Here is a 20180-nt window from a genome sequence, read left to right on the forward strand (position 1 = left end):
AAGGATTCGAAAGGAATCTCTCCATTGAATCCTGCTTTTTTGTCTGTCTGTTTCTGTCTAAATCTGGGTAGAGGGATTGTAGAAGGGAGTTAGAGGTTAGAGTTCTATTAAGAACTGACAGTTCACAGATGTTTTCGCATTGTTAAAATCTATTTATTTGGTACACATAGCATTTTTGTTTAGTACAAAAACTTGAGTCAGACCGGTCAATTGGGGATATTTTGATAAAAGTCCTTGATTTTCGTGATGACTGCAGGATTTGCAGGGCTTGATTCCCAGTGAAGTGCAAAAGATATGATGCCACTGTGGGAAGTGTTAAAGGATGCTGAATGATATCACATTCTTTTCATTGTGCCAGGTTTGTCTGCCTTTCCTGTTTTTCTGCACATTGAGGGAAAAATCTACAATACAGCAATCAAAATTTAAACTCAGTGGCATGATGAATCTGTATGGGTCACTGAACAGTTGTTCCATAATCTTCCGACCAAACTTCATTTTGATTAGTGTTTTAGATTCAGACCTTTTTATTCCTTCCTTCAAGCAAAACAGAGATTTCTGTATCACAATTAGAGATTTCCACTGAATTAATTAAAACCTCCTCTGCATCAATCAAAATTTCCTTCCAGAGTTCATCGTGAAGTTTACTACAATTACAATCTTCCTTGGACAAAGTATTAATTGTTCTCAAGGGAATACCTTTGGGAAATCAGGTTGTAATCTCCACAATTCTAAGGGCAGATTTATTTCTTGTTTTCATTTTGGGTCATGATTCTACACAATCTATTAACACTCGACTGAATGGAATGGGAAATGAAGAAGCTGCTTTGATTACAGGTGGAGGTTTTTGTTATACCTGACACAAATGACATGTTTTACAGCGTTGCACCACATCCTTATCGTTATCAGAAGGACAGACTGACAGGCAGAGGTGGTGGGGTGGCCCTGTTAGTGAGGAATGATATTCAGTCCTTTGCAAGGGGGGGTGGGACACAGAATCAGGTGATGTAGAGTCAGTATGGATAGAGCTGAGAAATTCTAAGGGTAGAAAGACCCTAACGGGAGTTATCTACAGGCCCCAAATAGTAATCTGGATGTAGGGTGTAAGTTGAATAAGGAGTTGAAATTGACCTGTCACAAAGATATTACTACAGTTGTTATGGGGGATTTCAACATGCAGGTAGACTGGGAGAATCAGGATGGTACTGGACCCCAAGGAAGGGAGTTTGTGGAGTGCCTCTGAGATGGATCCTTAGAACAGTTTGTACTGGAACCTACCAGGGAGAAGGCAATTATGGATCTGGTGTTGTGCAATGAACCAGATTTGATCAGGGACCTCAAAGTAAAGGAGCTATTAGGAGGTAATGACCATAATATGACCATGATAAGTTTTAATCTGCAGTTTCAGAGGGAGAAGGGAGAATTGGAAGTGTCAGTATTGCAGTTGAACAAAGGGAACTATGGAACTATGAGGGAGGAGCTGGCCAAAGTTCAATGGTTCAATACCCGAGCAGGGATAACAGTGGAACATCAATGGCAGGTATTTCTGGGTATAATGCAAAAGGTGCAGGATCAGTTAAATCCAAAAAGGAAGAAAGATCCTAAGGGGAGGCAGGGGCGGCCATGGCTGACGAGGCAAGTTATGGACTGTATAATGATAAAAGAGAAGAAGTATAACATAGCAAAAATGAGCGGGAAGCCGGAGGACTGGGAAACTTATAAAGAGCAACAGAGGGTCACTAAAAAGGCAATATGTGGAGAAAAAATGAGGTACGAAGGCAAACTAGCCAAAAATATAAAGGCGGCTAGTAAAAGGTTTTTTAGGTATGTGAAAAGAAAATGGTTAAGACTAAAATTGGGCCCTTGAAGACAGAAGTGGGTGAATTTATTATGGGGAACAAGGAAATGGCAGAAGAGTTGAATAGGTACTTTGGATCTGTCTTCACTTGGGAAGACACAAGCAATCTCCCAGGTGTACTAATGGCTGAAGGACCTAGGGTAATGGATGGACTGAAGGGAATTTATACTAGGCAGGAAATGGTGTTGGATAGACTGTTAAATCTGTAGGCTGATAAGTCCCTGGGACCTGATGGTCTGCATCCCAAGGTACTTAAGGAGGTGGCTCTAGAAATCGTGGACGCATTGATAACCATTTTCCAATGTTCTGTCGATTCAGGATCAGTTCCTGCGGATTGGAGGGTGGCTAATATTGTCCTACTTTTCAAGAAAGGAGGGAGAGAGAAAACAGGGAATTATAGACCTATTAGCCTGATGTCAGTCGTGGGAAAGATGCTGGAGTCAATTATAAAATATGAAATTATAAAAGACTCATTTGGATAGCAGTAACAGGATAGGTCAGAGTCAGCATGGATTTATAAAGGGGAAATCGTGCTTGACTAATCTTCTGGAATTTTTTGAGCATGTAACTATGAAGTTGGACAAGGGAAAGCCAGTGGATGTAGTGTACCTGGACTTTGCTCAACCCTTTCAAATTTAATATAGATTTGGTCAGGCCGATACCTTAAATTTTGAAACTTTCTTCCTGTAAGCTTCAGGAACTATCTCACATATTTACCCAGAAGAGCCTGCTTTATGGCATCATAACCTATGGAACCCTCCTTCAATAGTGAAGCATAAACTTCCTGCGCTTTACCTATCGAATTGCTCTGCAAGGGCAGTGTCCAGTTTTCCTTATATCACTCTGTCTGGTCCACTATTTTCTCAAATGAAATAAAAATGCCTTCAAATCCTTTTCCTCAAAATTTGATGAGAACTTAAACATTTCCCGGCTGGATTTTAGACTATGACTAGGATTTTCTCCATCAAAGGCTTCTTTGGCTTCTCGGCTCTATTTTTCTTTAACTGTATCATTTTACACCTATTTGCTGTCTCTCTCTTGAAATGTTCATTTTCTTTCTTTTTCTTCAATCTCAAATCTTTGAAGTTTTAGTTACCTTTTTAAATCTCCATTTCCCATTTTTTCCACTCCATCTCCTATTCCTTATCTTTCTCTGCCATCTCTAGCGTCTTCCTTTTACCTCACAGCCAGGCTGCTTTAACTGTAAGTCAATGTGATCCAACTTCAATGTCTCACCGCTTGAAGCATCTAGTCTCTCTGATATTTCTTTGGTCCCAAATGTTGTGCCAAAGCTTTATCTCCGCCTTCTTCGCCATGGCAGGCAATTCCATTTCTAGTTTACTTGTCAATTCAAACAACTTGCCTTTTGTGATCTTTCATAACTTCATTAGGGACACCTCTTCTACCTGCAGGAAGACTTTAGCAACTTCTCATGCCATTTCCTGTTTTAATACAAAATCTGATGTTCCTCCTTTTATCCTTTATCACTTACACTAACTCTACACCCAATCTTATGTTGTCTTTTTTCCAAAATTGCAACAAATACGCCCCCAACCATTGTCATGACTCACTGGAGTAGTGAGCTGGAAATAAAGCTCCATTGTTCCTGCGTTTTTTGAAGAAGTAACAAAGAAGATTGATGAGGGCAGAGCAATAGATGTGATCTATATGGACTTCAGTAAGGCGTTCGACAAGGCTCCCCATGGGAGACTGATTAGCAAGGTTAGATCTCATGGAATACAGGGAGAACTAGCCATTTGGATACAGAACTGGCTCAAAGGTAGAAGACAGAGGGTGGTGGTGGTGGAGAGTTGTTTTTCAGACTGGAGGTCTGTGACCAATGGAGTGCCACAAGGATCAGTGCTGGGTCCTCTACTTTTTGTCATTTACATAAATGATTTGGATGTGAGCATAAGAGGTACAGTAGTAAGTTTGCAGATGACACCAAATTGGAGGTGTAGTGGACAGCGAAGAGGGTTACTTCAGATTACAACAAGATTTGGACCAGATGGGCCAATGGGCTAAGTGGCAGATGGAGTTTAATTCAGATAAATGTGAGGTGCTACATTTTTGGAAAGCAAATCTTAGCAGGACTTATACACTTAATGGTAAGGTCCTAGGGAGTGTTGCTGAACAAAGAGATTTTGGAATGCAGGTTCATAGCTCCTTGAAAGTGGAGTCATAGGTAGATAGAATAGTGAAGAAGGCATTTGGTATGCTTTCCTTTATTGGTCAGAGTATTGAGTACAGGAGTTGGGAGGTCATGTTGCAGCTGTACAGGATATTGGTTCGGCCACTGTTGGAAGATTGTGTGCAATTCTGGTCTCCTTCCTATTGGAAAGATGTTGTGAAACTTGAAAGGGTTCAGAAAAGATTTTCAAGGGTGTTTCCAGGGTTGGAGGATTTGAGCTAAATGGAGATGCTGAACAGGCTGGGGCTGTTTTCCCTGGAGTGTCGGAGGCTGAGGGATGATCTTATAGAGGTTTACAAAATTATGAGGGGCATGGATAGGAAAAATAGACAAAGTCTTTTCCCTGGGGTCGAGGAGTCCAGAACTAGAGGGTATAGGTTTAGGGTGAGAGGGGAAAGATATGAAAGAGACCTAAGGGGCAATTGTTTCACACAGAGGGTGGTACGTGTATGGAATGAGCTGCCAGAGGATGTGGTGGAGGCTGGTACAATTGCAACATTTAAGAGGCATTTGGATGGGTATATGAATAGGAAGAGTTTGGAAGGTTATGGGCCAGGTGCTGGCAGATGGGACTCGATTGGGTTGGGATATCTGGTCGGCATGGACAGATTGGACTGAAGGGTCTGTTTCCATGCTGTACATCTCTATGACTCTATGACTCTAAGTCATCACAAGTGCAAAAATCTGATTAAACCAATTTAATCCAAATCTCCAATTATAACTAACTTTCTAATTCAGATTAAAAGAATATGCCCAATATTTTTATTTGCATTAATAAGGAAGTTGCTGTTTATTGGAATCAAATTGCTTTTTTAACCAATGCAAAAGATAGACACGTGAATTACTAATTTATAACTCTATCGTTTAAACGTTACCCCTTGCTTAAAATTTCCACATACATACAAACAGAGACACGAAGAAATGAGACAAAGTATTATGGGTGGGGAAGGAAAAAGGGTCTTCGAAACACAGGTCTGGCAACAGTCTGGACCACACACATCACTGAGTTGTTTCCTTTCATCTTCCTTTTGACTCCTGACTCTTTGCTAATGTCACGAGGTTGTAGATCCACTGATTCTCATTCATTGATTGAGGATTCATTGTCTCTGAAGTGGTCTTTCCTCTTTTTCTTTCAACAGGGAATGTGCAGAGAGAACCATTTGCAGAGGATTTGAGAAAGAGTGACTAGAGATTTTCTTTTACTTATCCATATGGAAGAGAGGGATACAGTTTGATACTTTTTCTTGTTGGCCACATATTTCTACTGTATTGTCCATACCCAAGGCAGTAGCCACCCGGAAATCAATCCAGTGTTTCTGTGATGAGACCTCCTGAACCCAGAACAATTGACCATGATAGAAAAGACAATCAAAAGGCTGTCACTGGGCAAAACTGCCCTGACCACACACTGCTGGGATCATTCCGCCTATAATGTTCACTCACCGCTTAAAACAACATTGAAGGCAACACTATAGATACAACTGATAGTGAGGTCCAATAATTTGGTTTTAAAGCTGCAAACATGTTTGTACTTTGTTTCCTTAGTTTAAAGCAGTATTTTCTCCCACTTTTAGTTTACATTCCAAAAAAATAAAATGAGTGTTCACAGTATCTGTTTATGAGAAACAAGAGAACAGCCTTGGGACAACTATCTTTGATCTTTGCAGGAAGTGTCTGGGTTCCAATATTCCATGGAACTAATTGTTATTGCTTTGACCTCCTACATCCAACCCCTGCCTCATACTAATAATATGTATAAACGTTTACTATTTTTCAGGGCATGGAATCTCAGAATGCTACAGCAGAGCCAAATTAGACTTTTGGCTAATCTTTCCCATATCAGCTCTTTAAAAGAATTATCCAGTGAGGCCTAATCCTGTTCTATTTTCCCACTGCCCTAAATTACTTGATTTTTAAGTATTTGTTCATTTCCCTTTGAAAGTTATTTTGAATCTCATTCCACTGCCCTTCAGGAAGTTCATTCTTGATCATATCACTCAGTGTATCAGACAAGATTTTCATCATATCACCTCTGTTTCTTTTAGCCAATTAATTTACTCAGCCAGTTTTCACCAAAACCAATTACATTATGGTCAATTTTCCAATAAAACAATCAAATATACCCAATGCATATAGAATGTCACAAATTGTCTCGCAGTAAATCTACCTGCCAGCCTTTGTGATGATCATTTCTGTTCCAGCTTCATGAAATTTCTTCCAAAGTTCCTTCTCGTGGAGATAAACCTTGATGTTCTCTATGCTCTGGAATTGAATGTATCTTTTTAGTACAATGAATGCTTTTGTAATAAACAGTATTATTTAATTCTTCCAATGCGAATTGTAAGCAGGATAACTATATAAAATATGCTATATTTCTTAAATAGAATGTCAAAATTCCAGTTACAAAGTATTTTCTTCTTGAGAAATTAAAGAGAAAAACAATTAACTTCTAATTTAGTTAAAATGGGAGACTTCAGTTACCTGAATATAGTGAATGGGGTAGCAAGGGGCAATTGTTCCTGGGTTGCATGCAGGAAAGCTTTCAACCGCGATATGTTTCCAGTCCAACATAAAGGTTGCACTATTGGACATGGCTTTGGAAATGGGATAGACAAAGTTGGTCAAGTATCAGTTGGGGAACGTTGAGGAGACAGTGATCATTGTATTGTAATGTTAAGGATGATGTTGGGGAATGACATACGACAATCAAGAGTGAGAGAAATCAATTGGCGGAGAGCAAATTTCAATGAGATAAGAACAAAGCTGGGTAGGATTGACTGGAACAAGAGGTTGACAGGAAAAACAGTAACTGAAGAACGCTTCATCTTCCACCTTGGAACCTTGCAACCACATGGGATTAATGTGGATTTCACCAGTTTCCTCATTTCCCCTCCCCCCCAACCTTAATCCAGTCCCAAACCTCCAACTTGACACCGCCCTCTTGACCTGTCCATCATCTTTCCCATCTATCCACTCCACCCTCCTCTCTGACCTATCATTTTCCCCCCACCTTCATCCACCAATTGCATTCTCGGCTACCCCACCCACCCCCCTCCCAATTATCTCTCAGCACCCCCAGCCCACAAGTCTCATTCCTCATGAAGGACTTATGCCCAAAATGTTGATTCTCCTGCTCCTCAGATGCTGCCTGTTTTTTTTCAGCACCACACTCTCGACCATGTTTAAGACATTTGTTAGATGTCACCTGGAGTATTACGTACAGTCATGGACATTACATTATAGGAAAGATGTGAATACAAAAGCAATTTACAAAAATGATTCCATGAATGAGAAATTGCAGTGATAAGGATAGATTGAAGAAGTTGGGATTGTTCTCCTTGGAGACAAGAAGCCTGAGAGTAGGTTTGATAGAGATTTGTCAAAATCATAAGTGGGCTGAATTGAATAGATAGGGAGAAACTGTTCCTACTTGTCAATGGAACGAGAGCAAGAAGGCACAGATTTAAAGTGATCTGCAAAAGAGGTAAGGGTGAAATGAGAAAAAGTTTCACTCAGTGAGTCAGCAGTGTCTGGAATGCATTGCCTCGGAGTGTGATGGAAGCAAGTTTAATTGTGGTATTTATGAGGGCAAAGGATGATTATTTGGATAAAAATAATGTGCAGGGTATGGGGACAAAGCAGAAAACTGGCCCGAGGTAATGATGCCCATTAACCAACAGTGCAGGCAAAATGGGCTGAATGAGCTCCTTCTGTGCCGTAACAATCTTGTGATTCTGTGGTCAATAATTGGCAAACATTGGATTCTCCAAGAAACTTAACTTAATCAAAGGCAATTATTTATGAACAGGTTTTCTAAATAGAGTGTTTGACAAGTTGAATGAAATGGAAACAAGGCTGAGATTTAACCAAAAGATGGAACCATGACAGTAGATGGAGTTAAGTTCAGTTAGAACATGGCTGAGTGTCTGAATGGCCTCCTCCTAGTCCCTTAGGCAGGAAAGTGGAGTTAAGGAAGAAGTTCAGTCAGAATATTCTCAAATGATAGAGCAGGCTCAACGGACAATATAGCCAACTCCTGCTCCTGTCTCATAAGGTTCTATGTTCTTATGTTATTTCTATATTCCTATGGGAAGCATTGCAATTGCAGCAAGTAATCTGAGGGGATATCATAAAATAAGTGGCACCCAATGCATCACTCATAAGACACAAGTTGCCTATTCTTCATCAACACACATCCTATTTAAAGGCAAAATCAATAGATTCTAATGTTTCAAAATGTATGTTTTATCTGTACAACATTGAACACTATTCCAGATTGCTGGGGTGCAAATTTATGTAAGTACAAGAGTTGGGAAATCATGTTGCAGCTGTACAGAACATTGGTTAGGCCACTTTTAAAATATTGCATGCAATTCTGATCTACTTCCTATCAAAAGGATGTTGTGAAACTTGAAAGGGTTCAGAAAAGATTTAAAAGGATGTTGCCAGGGTTGGTGGATTTGAGCTATAGAGAGAGGTTGAATTGGCTAGGGCTGTTTTCCCTGGAGAGTCGGAGGCTGAGGGGTGACCTTATAGAGGTTTATAAAATCATGAGGGGCATGGATAGAGTAAATTGACAAGGTCTTTTCCCTGGGGTGGGGGAGTCCAGAACTAAAGGGCATAGGTTTGGGGTGAGAGGGGAAAGATATAAGAGACCTAAGGGGCAACTTTTTTCAGGGTGGTGCAATAGGCTGCCAGAGAAAGTGGTGGAGGCTAGTACAATTGCAACATTTAAAAGGCATCTGGATGGGTTTGTGAATAGGAAGGGTTAGGAGGGATATATGCTGTGTACTGGCAGGTGGGACTAGATTGGGTTGGGATATCTGGTCGGAACGGACGAGTTGGACCGAAGAGTCTGTTTCCATGCTGTACATCTCTATGACTGTATGACTCTATGATGTGGTTATGTCATCACGTAATTGGTATGACTATGAGTTTTAAATATAGTTTGTATTAATATAAGTTGCTGAATAACATTAATATTTCATTTTTGGGAAGACACTTTGATTACCCACGGAAACCATTAGCCTTTACAGATTAGAATCCTCTATGGTGCAGAAACAGGACCTTAAGCCCAACAAGTCCACACCAACCCTCAGGAGAGTAAGCCATTCCCTTACCCTATATTTACCCCTGACCAATGTATCTAACCTACACATCCCTGAACACTATGGGCAATTTAGCATGGTCAATTCACCTAACCTGCACAGCTTTGGATTGTGGGAGGAAACCCACACAGACACAGGGCGAATGTGCAAATACTATACAGACAGTCACGCAAGGCTGGAATGGAACCCAGATCCCTGGCATTGTGAGTTAGCAATGCTAACCACTGAGCCACCATGCCACCCCAAACATTGCACCAAATTTCTAAACATATATAAATTTTTTTGGGATTGTAACTCTTCGTCAGATTTTCATTGTTTTGCAACAATGAAGAATCAAATGATGCAGTGGAATTGGCAAACTTGCTTTTCACTCTAGGACAGATGGAATGAAAGCCAACTGTTGTAAGTTACTTTGAAAATAAGTTTAGGACATTCTGAACCAAATTGCTAAAGGTTTTTGGCCTTTATTCATGAGAAATAACCTGACCAAGACAGGACTGTGAAATGATGATAGCCAATACCAAAGAATTGAGTATGTCATTCCCCAGAATTGATTTATAAATCTTAACAAGGAAAACATACCACAAGAAATTGAATCTTTTCTATCAGTATCAAGGGGTATCCAAAGGGACTTGGCTTTTATAATTGCTCCCTATGATTGAAGGTGTTTACATGCTTTCCAGCAGACTTCAGAATATTTTAATAACTTGCATGCTCTGTATTTGAAACATTTCCCTCTGGTCTCCTAATATGTTGTTAATGAATACAACTGAATGCTACATTGATTAACATGTGAGTTTTTCAATATAGCCAGCACATCCACTGCCATGGCTAGTTCGGTTGGACCTTTGAGTTGTTGTGACGAAGAACCAACCTACGTCAGCAAATGCAGTAGTGATGAGTAAATGGAACTTGGTGTGTATTAGGATAAAGGCTGCAGATTTTTGGATGAGTTCAGGTTGACTGAGGTGCAAGGTAAGAACCTAAGCAGGAAAACATTGAAACAGCCATGGCTAAAGCAAAATTCTATCCAAGCTGTCATTGCCCCAAGCACCCAATTTCCACACCAATTCCTCTTCTGCATATTACCATGAGGAGATTATGTTAAAGTAGTACATCCATCAATAGTATCCAATTTTAGCCATTAACCATCACTAATGATTCTCCAACAATCACTGTGCATACTCAATTGCTTAATTTTGTGCTGTGCGTAGTTCAGATATTTTAATCCCGTGAACAGTGACAATGCCAAAACTAATTAATTCGATCCATTTCAGAGATTTTGCATGATAATCCCTGGTTTCGTACCCTTTCCTGGTTGTCTGGTCAAATTTAGTTGAAAAGTGCCTTATCCGACCCTGCTTTTGGCCATGCCATGCCCATAACACCTACTCATCTGAAGTGACAAAAAGAATCCTCTTCCATGTGCTTTCCATCACTAATTTATGAATTTCCTCTTGTTGGTTTCCCAAGTTCTGGCTTCATATCTATCTCAGAATCCCACCTGCACCGCATCTCAAAACAACTGGCACAGTGGCTCAATGGTTAGCACTGCTGCCTCACAGAGACCCAGGTTTGATTCCCACCTCGGGGAATTGGCCAAGTTAAATTCCCATAGTGTTAGGTGCATTAGTCAGGAGTAAATATAGGGTAGGGGAATGGATCTAGGTGGGTTCTCTTCAGTGGACTTGTTGGCCAAAGGGTCTGTTTACATACTGTAGAGAATCTAAGCTTTAAAACAAAATCTCCTGCTCCACTCTCGTTCCCTTTCTATCAAGTTCCATTTATTCCCAATTCCTCAACACATCAATGAAGTACCTCCACAGAAGCCAGTATCCCATCACCAAGTCACCCTTTAGTTACATGTGCATTGTAGTTGACACTGATCCAGCTTCCTCCAAGCCAGCACTCAGGGTGAAAGCATACAGTTTGGGTGCATAATAGCCTGGTAAGGAACTGCACTGCCTAGGACTATAAGAAACTACAGAAGGTGGTGTGCACCACCCAGACCATCACGGAAGCCAACCTTCCCTCCATGGACTTTAATTACACCTCACTGCCTTGGAAAGGCTGCCAATATCATCAAAGACCCTTTGTACCTGGTAATTATCTCCTAAAACATCTTCCATCAGACACAGGTGATGATGGGGAGGTGCTGGTGTTGGACTGGGTTGGACAAGGTCAAAAATCACTTGACACCATGTTATAGTTCAACTGGAGAAAGTGAGGACTATAGATGCTGGAGTCGAGAGTGTGGTGCTGGAAAAGCACAGTCGGTCCCTCAGCATCCAAAGAGCAGGAGAATCACCACAAAACACTGCATTTTATTATGGGGAGCAAGAGTGATTGTTCTGAGGAAAGGTCGCTGCCAGAAACCAGCTAAACTCCACCGGGATTTTCCTGGGGTTTCCAAAATGAAGATGTTGGCAAGAGGTTCTGTTTGATGGCCCGGGTTCTTTGCAAACATAGCTGTGTTGGTGGGGCAGTGCCTACAGGGACAAAAATCACCGCGAGCAGGTCCCCAACATTCGTGGGAATGGTCGGGTAAACCCTAGATTCGGATAGACATCGACAATGCAGGTCCTTTCATGGGCTAGATGTTCTTAGTCATTGTGGACGTCCACTCAAAGTGGTTGGATATGCAGAGAGTTTATTCATTAAATATTGGCAGATACAGAAGGAAGGTTTGATGGTCAACTTTGGTGTAAGAATGTATCTGTGGTGTTTCAGGCATAAGCCCTTCATTATTCCTGAAATGTCGATTCTCCTGCTCCTTGGATGCTGCCTGACCGGCTGTGCTTTTCCAGCACCACACTCTCAACTGCAGTCCAACAGGTTTATTTGAAAATAATAGCTTTCCGAGCACTGCTTCTTCATCAGATGAAGGGGCAGCTTTCCAAAACTAGTGTTTTCAAATAGACCCATTGGACTATATCCCAATGTCAAGTGAGTTTTGATCTCATCAGGCAGAAGATACAGAAGCCTGAACACATGCACCAGCAGGTTCAAGAACAGCTTCTCCCCAGCCATTATGGAACTGATGAATGGATTCTCTAGCCTCAAGTAATGCTGATCTTGTTAACATTGATCTTGCCTAGCGCATGCCTTGTGCGATGTAACCTGTATCCCTCTAAGTCTTTTTGATTTGTACATCCTTGCCTTCTAGGATGTGCCTGTAATGCTTATAAACAAAGCTTTTCATTGTACTTTGATACACATGACAATAAATCAATCAATCAGAACAGAACCTCTGACACTCCTGTTTATATCTGTCAGCCAAAGATCCCAAATTGGACTAAGTTAAAAGTCCCAATCAGGGAACTCATATGCTATGAGTTGACCTGGCTGACCTCGTTACAATCAGTCCATCCTCACCTTCTAAGTCTGGGGACGTAGGCCTGTTCTTTTCCTTGCTGCCTCTCCTGCACTATTTTTGCACCGGGTCCAGTTCCAAATCCTCAGATACAAGGGGACTGTACCAGACCGTAGCCTGCCTCTTGCACCTGGAGCATCTCAGAAGAAATTCATCTTCTTCAGGCAGTAAAGGTGTCGAGAATGCAACATTAGCCGTGTTCATCTGAGACTCTGAAGTTTCTTCAAGGCTTGATGGAGAGGGAGAACCCATGGGTTCTGAGGAGCCAAGTATGTTTTGCTCCTGCCACATTGTGAGTCTGCAGCTTTCATGTGTTCCATATGTTTGTTTAGGACCACCTCGCCTACCTTAACTGTGTGTCACAGGGCCTGACCTGGCATTGACCGTGCCTTTTGCTCATGCAGGGCCATTTCCATGTTCTTGGCAGCAAACTTTGTCCTCTGAAGTAAATGGTCTTTCTCGCTTAGGGGAGTTGTGTGTCCAGCATTGACATTCCTGTTGCCATTTCACCCTCCCTCCTCGGTCCAGGAAGATCAGATTTAATCTGGTCTTCTTCCCATTAGCAACTCTGCTGCAACTATCCTTGTAGTTGCTTTGGAAATGTCTGAAAATCAATTAGGAACTGGGTCAGTTTAGTATCGAGTGAAACTGTAGGCTGTTTCTTTAAATCTGTCTTGAAACTTTTGGACCGTTCTTCCCACCAGATGGTTGGATGATGGATGGTATGGACCTGCCCTTATTTGCCAAATGCCATTTAACTTTATTGGTAAAGAATGGTCTGTTTTCTGTGACCAACACATCCTAGAGTCTGTGTATTGCAAAAGATGCTTGCGGCTTTTCTATTGTCATACTTAATGAATAAACTCTCTGCATGTCCAACCACTTTGAGTGGACGTCCACAATGACTAAGAACATCTAGCCCATTGTCAATGTCTATCCGAATTTAGGGTTTACCCGGCCATTCCCACGAATGTTGGGGATCTGCTCGCAGTGATTTTTGTCCCTGTAGACACTGCCCCACCAACACAGCTATGTCTGCAAAGAACCCAGGCCATCAAACATAACCTCTTGCCAACATCTTCATTTTGGAAACCCTAGGAAAACCCTGGTGGAGTTTAGCTGGTTTCTGGCAGCGACCTTTCCTCAGAACAATCACTCTTGCTCCCCATAATAAAATGCAGTGTTCTGTGGTGATCAGATCTCACCAGGTCCAGAAAGGTTTCAGTTCTGGTTGTGACTGCCGTTTGGTTTCCCCCATCACCACCTGCTGTTTTAGTTTTGCCAGAGCTGGATCTTCTTATGTACACAGTCGGATATTGTCCGCGGTGACAGGAAGAGCATCCAGAAAGTTAAAACCAGAACGGACTGTTCCAGTGCTAGCACCACCGATAGTGTATCTGCCAGTAGGAGGTGGCTCAAGGCATCCACATTTGTTACTTGGCTTCCCAGACAGTGTTCCAACTTGTAATTGTACACACTTTGAAGAGGAGTCCATCACGGAATTTGATCTGAAGTTATAGGCCTTATCCTCTTAGAGTAGCCTTAGCAGGGCTTTGTGGTCTGTTATTATTATATTTACCCTTATTATCATAAAGGTACTGTGAAACATTCTCACACCAAAGTTGACCATCAAATCTTCCTTCTATATCTGGCTATATCTGTGCTCTGCATCAGCCAAAGTATAGGAAGCATACACTAATGAGCATTCCTCTACATTGAACCCTCTGTGAGCCAACACTACCCTGATACCTTCCAAGGATGCATCACATGTTATCATCAGATCTTGCCTGGGACCATAGTGCACCAATAATGTAGAAAATGATACTGCTCCACTATCCTAAAGGCAATGTCTTGGCTACAAGACCATTTCCAAGGCTGTCCCTTTTTCAATAGCAGATGTAAGGGTGTCAGGATGGAAGCCAGTTTATATAGAAACTTTCCCATAAAAATTCGCCAATCCAAAGAAAGATCTAACCTCCAGTACAGACATGAAGCCCAGTGCACCTTTGATTGCCCTCACATTACTCTCCATGGGCGCAAGCTGGTCTTGTCAACTTTGTAGCACAAGTAGGTCACTTATGTCAGGAACACACAGTTTTCCCTTCAAAAACATGTGCCCACTTGGGAAAAATGTCTAAGGATCATGGAATTGCTCCCAGTCAACATGTAAGGTGGTCTTATCTCTTTTGATATTCCCTCGACCTTCCTGAAAAATTTCCAGGTATTTAATTAGGACTTCACTCAGGAAACTATTTTTCAATTGAAAAATGTTGAGCTAAACGCAATGAATCTTTCTCCTCATCAAGCATGGGCCTGAGCCTGTTAGTAAAATCAGTGGTAACTGAATCAACTGCTTCTCATAAGAAACCAGAACCAAAGTTATACTCTTAATCTGTAAAGGATCCCCAGTATAGGTTCTCAGTCTAGCCGAGGTCTTGTGCAAACTTAAGGGTTGGAGTCTAGAGTGAATTTTGTTAAAGACTGGTTCTGCAATCACTGAAACAGCATTGGTTTCAAACTCCATTAAAATCATGTGACCATTTAACCAGATATTTATTTTGATTGGCTATGATTTGGATGTTGCTAAGCAATTGAACTCTTCCAAGCCAGATTTAGGTGGGTTTTCCAGGGTGTGCACTCTCCTGGATATCAACCTATGAGCTTTCTTACTCAATTAGGCCTGGTGGGACTCTTTTGCTATCTCCAGTTACATACCAGCAGCAACAACAATGGCTTGCCAGCTCAGATCCTGAAGAAAATGTTAAACATTTGGCTGAGGCTTGGCTTTGTTTTGCAGTTTTGCTGTGGGCTGACCTTCTTTTCAGGGTGTGTCCTGAGTGAGGCTATGCAATTGCTTTCACTCAAGTGGTGTTCCCCAAACTCAGTCACCCTGGTGAGGGTATCATCTTCCATCGGCATACCCTGTAACTCATATACTGCACTTGCTGCATTTCTAATGATAAAGCCAGTTGTAGCGCCTGTTTGGGGACCAGTTGAGCTTCAGCTATCAGGCTCTTTTACATTGTCATGTCATCAATTCCATAAACCAAACTGTCTCTCAGCATCTCATTAAGGGTTAAACCAAAGTCACATGCCTCTGCCAGTTCTCTTAACCTAGTCACAGAGGTGTACAGCACAGAAACAGACCCTTTGATCCAACTCGTCCATGCCGAACCAGATATCCCAACCTAATCTAGTTCCACCTGCTGGCACCCAGCCCATATCCCTCCAAACCCTTCCAATTCATATACCCATCCAGATGCCTTTCAAATGTTGCAATTGTACCAGCCTCCACCACATCCTCTGGCGGCTCATTCCATACACGTACCACCCTCTGCGTGAAAAGGTTGCCACTTTTATACCTTTCCCCTTGCACCCTAAACGTATGCCCTCTAGTTCAGGACTCCCTCACCCCAGGGAAAAGACTTTCCTTCTCTCCATCAATGTTCCAGCCGCCAATTCTCTCCATTAACCTAGCTGCCTTGCTACTTCAACTTCAAAAAATTATTTACAAATGTCAGATTATCCCATCAGTTACCGTTCCTTATTCCCTCACGCCCTCCTCTGACCTTTGGTACATTTTGTGTATTAAAGGAACAATATAATATTTTACAAATTTTGTTTTCTTGGATTGTTTCCAAAGTTATAAAAGTAACACATTACTCTTTCCCTGAATCAAAAACATCTAGTATATGGTTGTTAATATGAAGAATTCCCTCCCCAAGAGAACACTGGAGGCTAGGTCATTGAATATATTTAAGGCTGAGTTAGACAGATTTTTGACTGACTCTGATTCAAAACGTATCAGGACATACAATGGAATTAAGGCAAAATCTGATCAGAAATGATCATTTGAATTGGCAGAGGGATTGAATGGTCTACTCCTGCTCTTATTTCTATGTTCTTATTGATGACATATTCCAATTAATCTTCTCCAGAAAAATATTGCACAGTTGCACATTCACAATATGTAATTATCCATTAATCAAATTTAATGCAGAGGAAATTAAAGGCAGTGTAAGTGCAATTTTTCAATAACATATCTTGTAAGTGCATCCATTGTTGATCATTTCTTGCTCTCCACCTAGACCCATCTCCTCCTTCCAATTCTATGTCTTTCTATAATCGTCCCTGAAGTGAAAAAGAATTCTACAGCTGCACATCTAAGCTTTGACCCTCCATTATTCAGCATGACAGTTCTGTAGCTATTGGTCTGCTCAACCATGATTTGACCTTCACCCTTGGTACCTTAATCCTCCAATAAAACATTCTTATCTCTTTCTTATTTTTGTCATTTGCTTAAATACTCAGGTCCCAAGAGGGGTAGATTTGAATGGGAAGTGGGAGGCACTTGCTTTAAACTATTCATTGTTGAACCTTATTGGGCCTCATAAATCTGTAGTTCATTGGATCTTGCCCTTATTTGCTGAAAATTCCCACTATCCCCAATTCTCTTAATTACAAAGAATGCAAATAAGCTTCTCTCTTGTACTGCAAACCATCTTCTAAAATCTCTCTACCTATCTCTTCCACTCTCATATCCAACAGCAAATGCAAGCAGTCCACAAAATTCTTTGTCCATGAGATCAAGACCAACTGTTCACCTGCTTCTGCCATTTTCCTGGTTTCCTTTTGTTCGCAGGGTCGAACTTCTCCCTGAGTTCCTGCTTGAACTTATAGCTTGCTCTGTTTGCTCTCCATTCTCTCTTTAATCTCATCTTGTTATAAGAGACCCATCTCCTTCTCTCTTAACACTATTCCATGTAACTTGCAAACCTTGTTCCTAAGTTCACTGATGTTAACAGTTCTCCTTCCCCAAAACCATTTCCCTTCCTTTCATAGCTGCTGTCTTCATCTTTTTCCTTAAAAAACTCTACATTCTTCTGTCCTTGCAAACATGTGATAAGCCAAAGTTAGAAATATACTAGGTGTAACAGGTATCGTGAAGTGTTAAGCATGGATGACTTTGTAGATGTGGTTGGAGATTTTGAACTCTATAGCTAAAGGGTAATAGGGAGCCAAAGAAGATCTTAGAAGTTAGCATTCAGATGGTCAAATGGGTTCAATTGCAGTATATGGACAATGGAAGTTAGAAAGCTATCAAGAAACACATTAGATAAGCCAAGCCTGGAGTTGACAAAGGCATAGGAATGTTTTCAGTGACAGATGAGAATGAAGTAGGAGTGAAGTCAGCTGAAATTCCAGAGATAGAAGAAAATGTTCTTAAAGGTGGATTGAATATGATTATGAACACAAGGTTTGCCTAACACCATTGGATTATGTTGAGCACATAGCTGTGGAGGGAGGTGAAATGAGAGGCAGATTCTTTATGTGAGAGATGGGATGTATGATTCAAACTGTCTTTTGTTTTATCCCATGGGAAAGTATAAGGTAGTGATTTCATACCTGATCAGGGTCCTGTCCCTGGGGGCTGCCTGGAGACATGCTGCTTGCTCCTGGTGCTCCATGCCCTGGAGACTGTACATTGAATTCCTGGTGTCCATCTACTTGAGCTGCTGGAAAGCTCTCATCACTCTCAGCCACACTCTTCTCTTGCAGCATTTCCTAAAGAATCAACACAGGAGCAAATATATTGTGTAAATGAATAGTAGCTAGTCTATTCAAAAAGATAATCCGCATTTCAAATTGTAATAATGAATCTTTACTAGTAACATAAGACCATAAGATGTAGAAGGAGAAGTAGGCCACTCAGCCCATCAAGTCTGCACCATAATCCTATGAGGACATCGCTGATCTGAAACTCCTATTATTTAATCCTGTTTTTTATTAATACAAGCAAAATACTGTAAATACTGAAGATCTAAAATAAAAACTTTTGCACTTAAAATGTTAAATCTGTTTCTCTCTCCACAGATAGTGCCAGACTTGCTGAGTTCCTTCAGCATGTACCTTTTGTTATAATTTCATTTCTTAAGACTACTTTTCAATATTTTTTTTTTCTCAAAGAACTAAACTCTTGCTGGTACAATTCTACAAGAATGAATTTACCAGTTCACAGTTACTAGCTGACCTTCAGTCCTACACTCAGGTACTGGTTTATTCTCCTGCCTGTTTGGACAATAAGGATCAGCCCACTGTACAGACATCACAACTTGATCCTTTCCTTAAATAAAAACCAAAAGAACTGCAGATGGTGTAAATCAGAAACAAAAACCGAGATTTCTGGAGAAGCTCAGCAGATCTGGCAGAAAGGCTCACCTTACCCAAAATGTTAATTTTGATTTCTCTTCACAGATGCTGCCAGACTTGCTGAGTTGATCCTGTCCGTACTCGGCATCTGCATTTGTTCTGTTTGAAAGCATTCAGATTAACTGGAAGAGCTCTGCTTTATGTAAAGCCTGCTCCTCTAAATTTGTATGTTCCTCCCTTAGAAGTTGGCATCCTTTATTTTATTAAGTTAATATGAGTACTTGCTCTAAAATTCTGAATCGCACTTTTCAATTGATAACAAATTCACTTGCAAGTACAAAATTTGCTGAAAAAATGGACATGCTATTGAAGCTTTTTCTCTTGCACTCATCCCCTTGTTTGAGGAGGCAGTTCAGGCGAGGATCGCTAGAATGATTCCAGAGGTGAAGGTTGCCTTATGAAGAGAGATTGAGCAGTTTAGGCCTATACTCTTTGGAGTTTAGAAGACTGAGAAGAAATTGATTGAGGGATACAAAGTGCTAAAGGAACTTGACAAAGTAGATGTAGAAAGGATGTTCCCTCGTGTGGGATAATCTGGAATGAAAGGCTATTGTTTCAGGACAAGGGATGACAGATTTAAGCAAAGATGAGGATAAACTACTTCTCTCAAGCGGTTGTGAATCTGTAGAGTGGATGCTGGGACACTAAGTATAATGAAGGAGGAGACAAGACAGATTTTTAATTAGTCATGAGTTAAAGGGTAATGAAGAGTGGGTAGGAAAGTAGTGTTGAGGTTGAAGTGAGATTGGCCATGATTGTATCAAATGGTGGAGCAAGCTAATGGGGTAGAATTATTCTTATGCTTATATGCATCAGGACATAATTGCAAGAATATCTAATTTCAAAGGAAACAACAATTTAAATCAATATAGCTTCCTTTGAGGCTGACATCTGAGTCTAAATCAATTCTCTTCCCTGGCAGTCTGTTACCCATAACCAATGCTCCATAGAAAATAAATCTTTTCTAATTTCTAATCTTGCTTCAAGCTTGTTAATTTTTCACTTATGTAATCTACTCCTGAGCTCAACGTGTAAGCGATCGCTTCTTAACCTGTCAGATTTGGAAATGCTGGTGTTGGACTGGGGTGTACCAAGTTAAAAATCACACAACACCAAGTTATAGTCCAGCAGGTTTATTTGGGAGCACTAGCTTTTGGAGTGCTGCTCCTTCATCAGGTGGTTGTCCAGATGAAGGAGCAGTGCTCCGAAAGCTAGTGCTTCCAAATAAATCGGTTGGACTATAACCCTGGTGTTGTGTGATTGTTAACTTGGTAACCTGTCAGACGTTGCTTACCACTTTACATCTCTGTCCTGAGATAATACATTTAATTGTTTGAGCTTTTCTTTAAAATTAGTTTCTTAAGGCTCACTCTACCAATTGGCCTCCTAAAAGTTCAAATCAAGCCCTATATATATATTGTAAATACATGTCACAAAATCAAA

The 20180-nt window shown here is 40.9% G+C and overlaps 1 protein-coding gene across 5 annotated transcripts in view; it reads right to left on the minus strand.

Annotated features, from left to right (window-relative positions):
• Window positions 1-20180, minus strand: part of tbx4 (T-box transcription factor 4) — a 144730-nt gene that overhangs the window by 95569 nt on the left and 28981 nt on the right. For all 5 annotated transcript variants that reach the window (XM_072590038.1, XM_072590039.1, XM_072590041.1 and 2 more), the window contains exons 2-3: window positions 17934-18092; window positions 6214-6308 (exon numbers count right to left, since the gene is read on the minus strand). In XM_072590038.1, coding sequence (XP_072446139.1) covers window positions 6214-6308; window positions 17934-18089 — 251 coding nt within the window. In that variant the 5' untranslated portion in view covers window positions 18090-18092. The remainder of the gene's footprint in view (window positions 1-6213; window positions 6309-17933; window positions 18093-20180) is intronic.

Source organism: Chiloscyllium punctatum, chromosome 19 (assembly GCF_047496795.1).
Source record: "Chiloscyllium punctatum isolate Juve2018m chromosome 19, sChiPun1.3, whole genome shotgun sequence".
Taxonomy (NCBI): domain Eukaryota; kingdom Metazoa; phylum Chordata; class Chondrichthyes; order Orectolobiformes; family Hemiscylliidae; genus Chiloscyllium; species Chiloscyllium punctatum.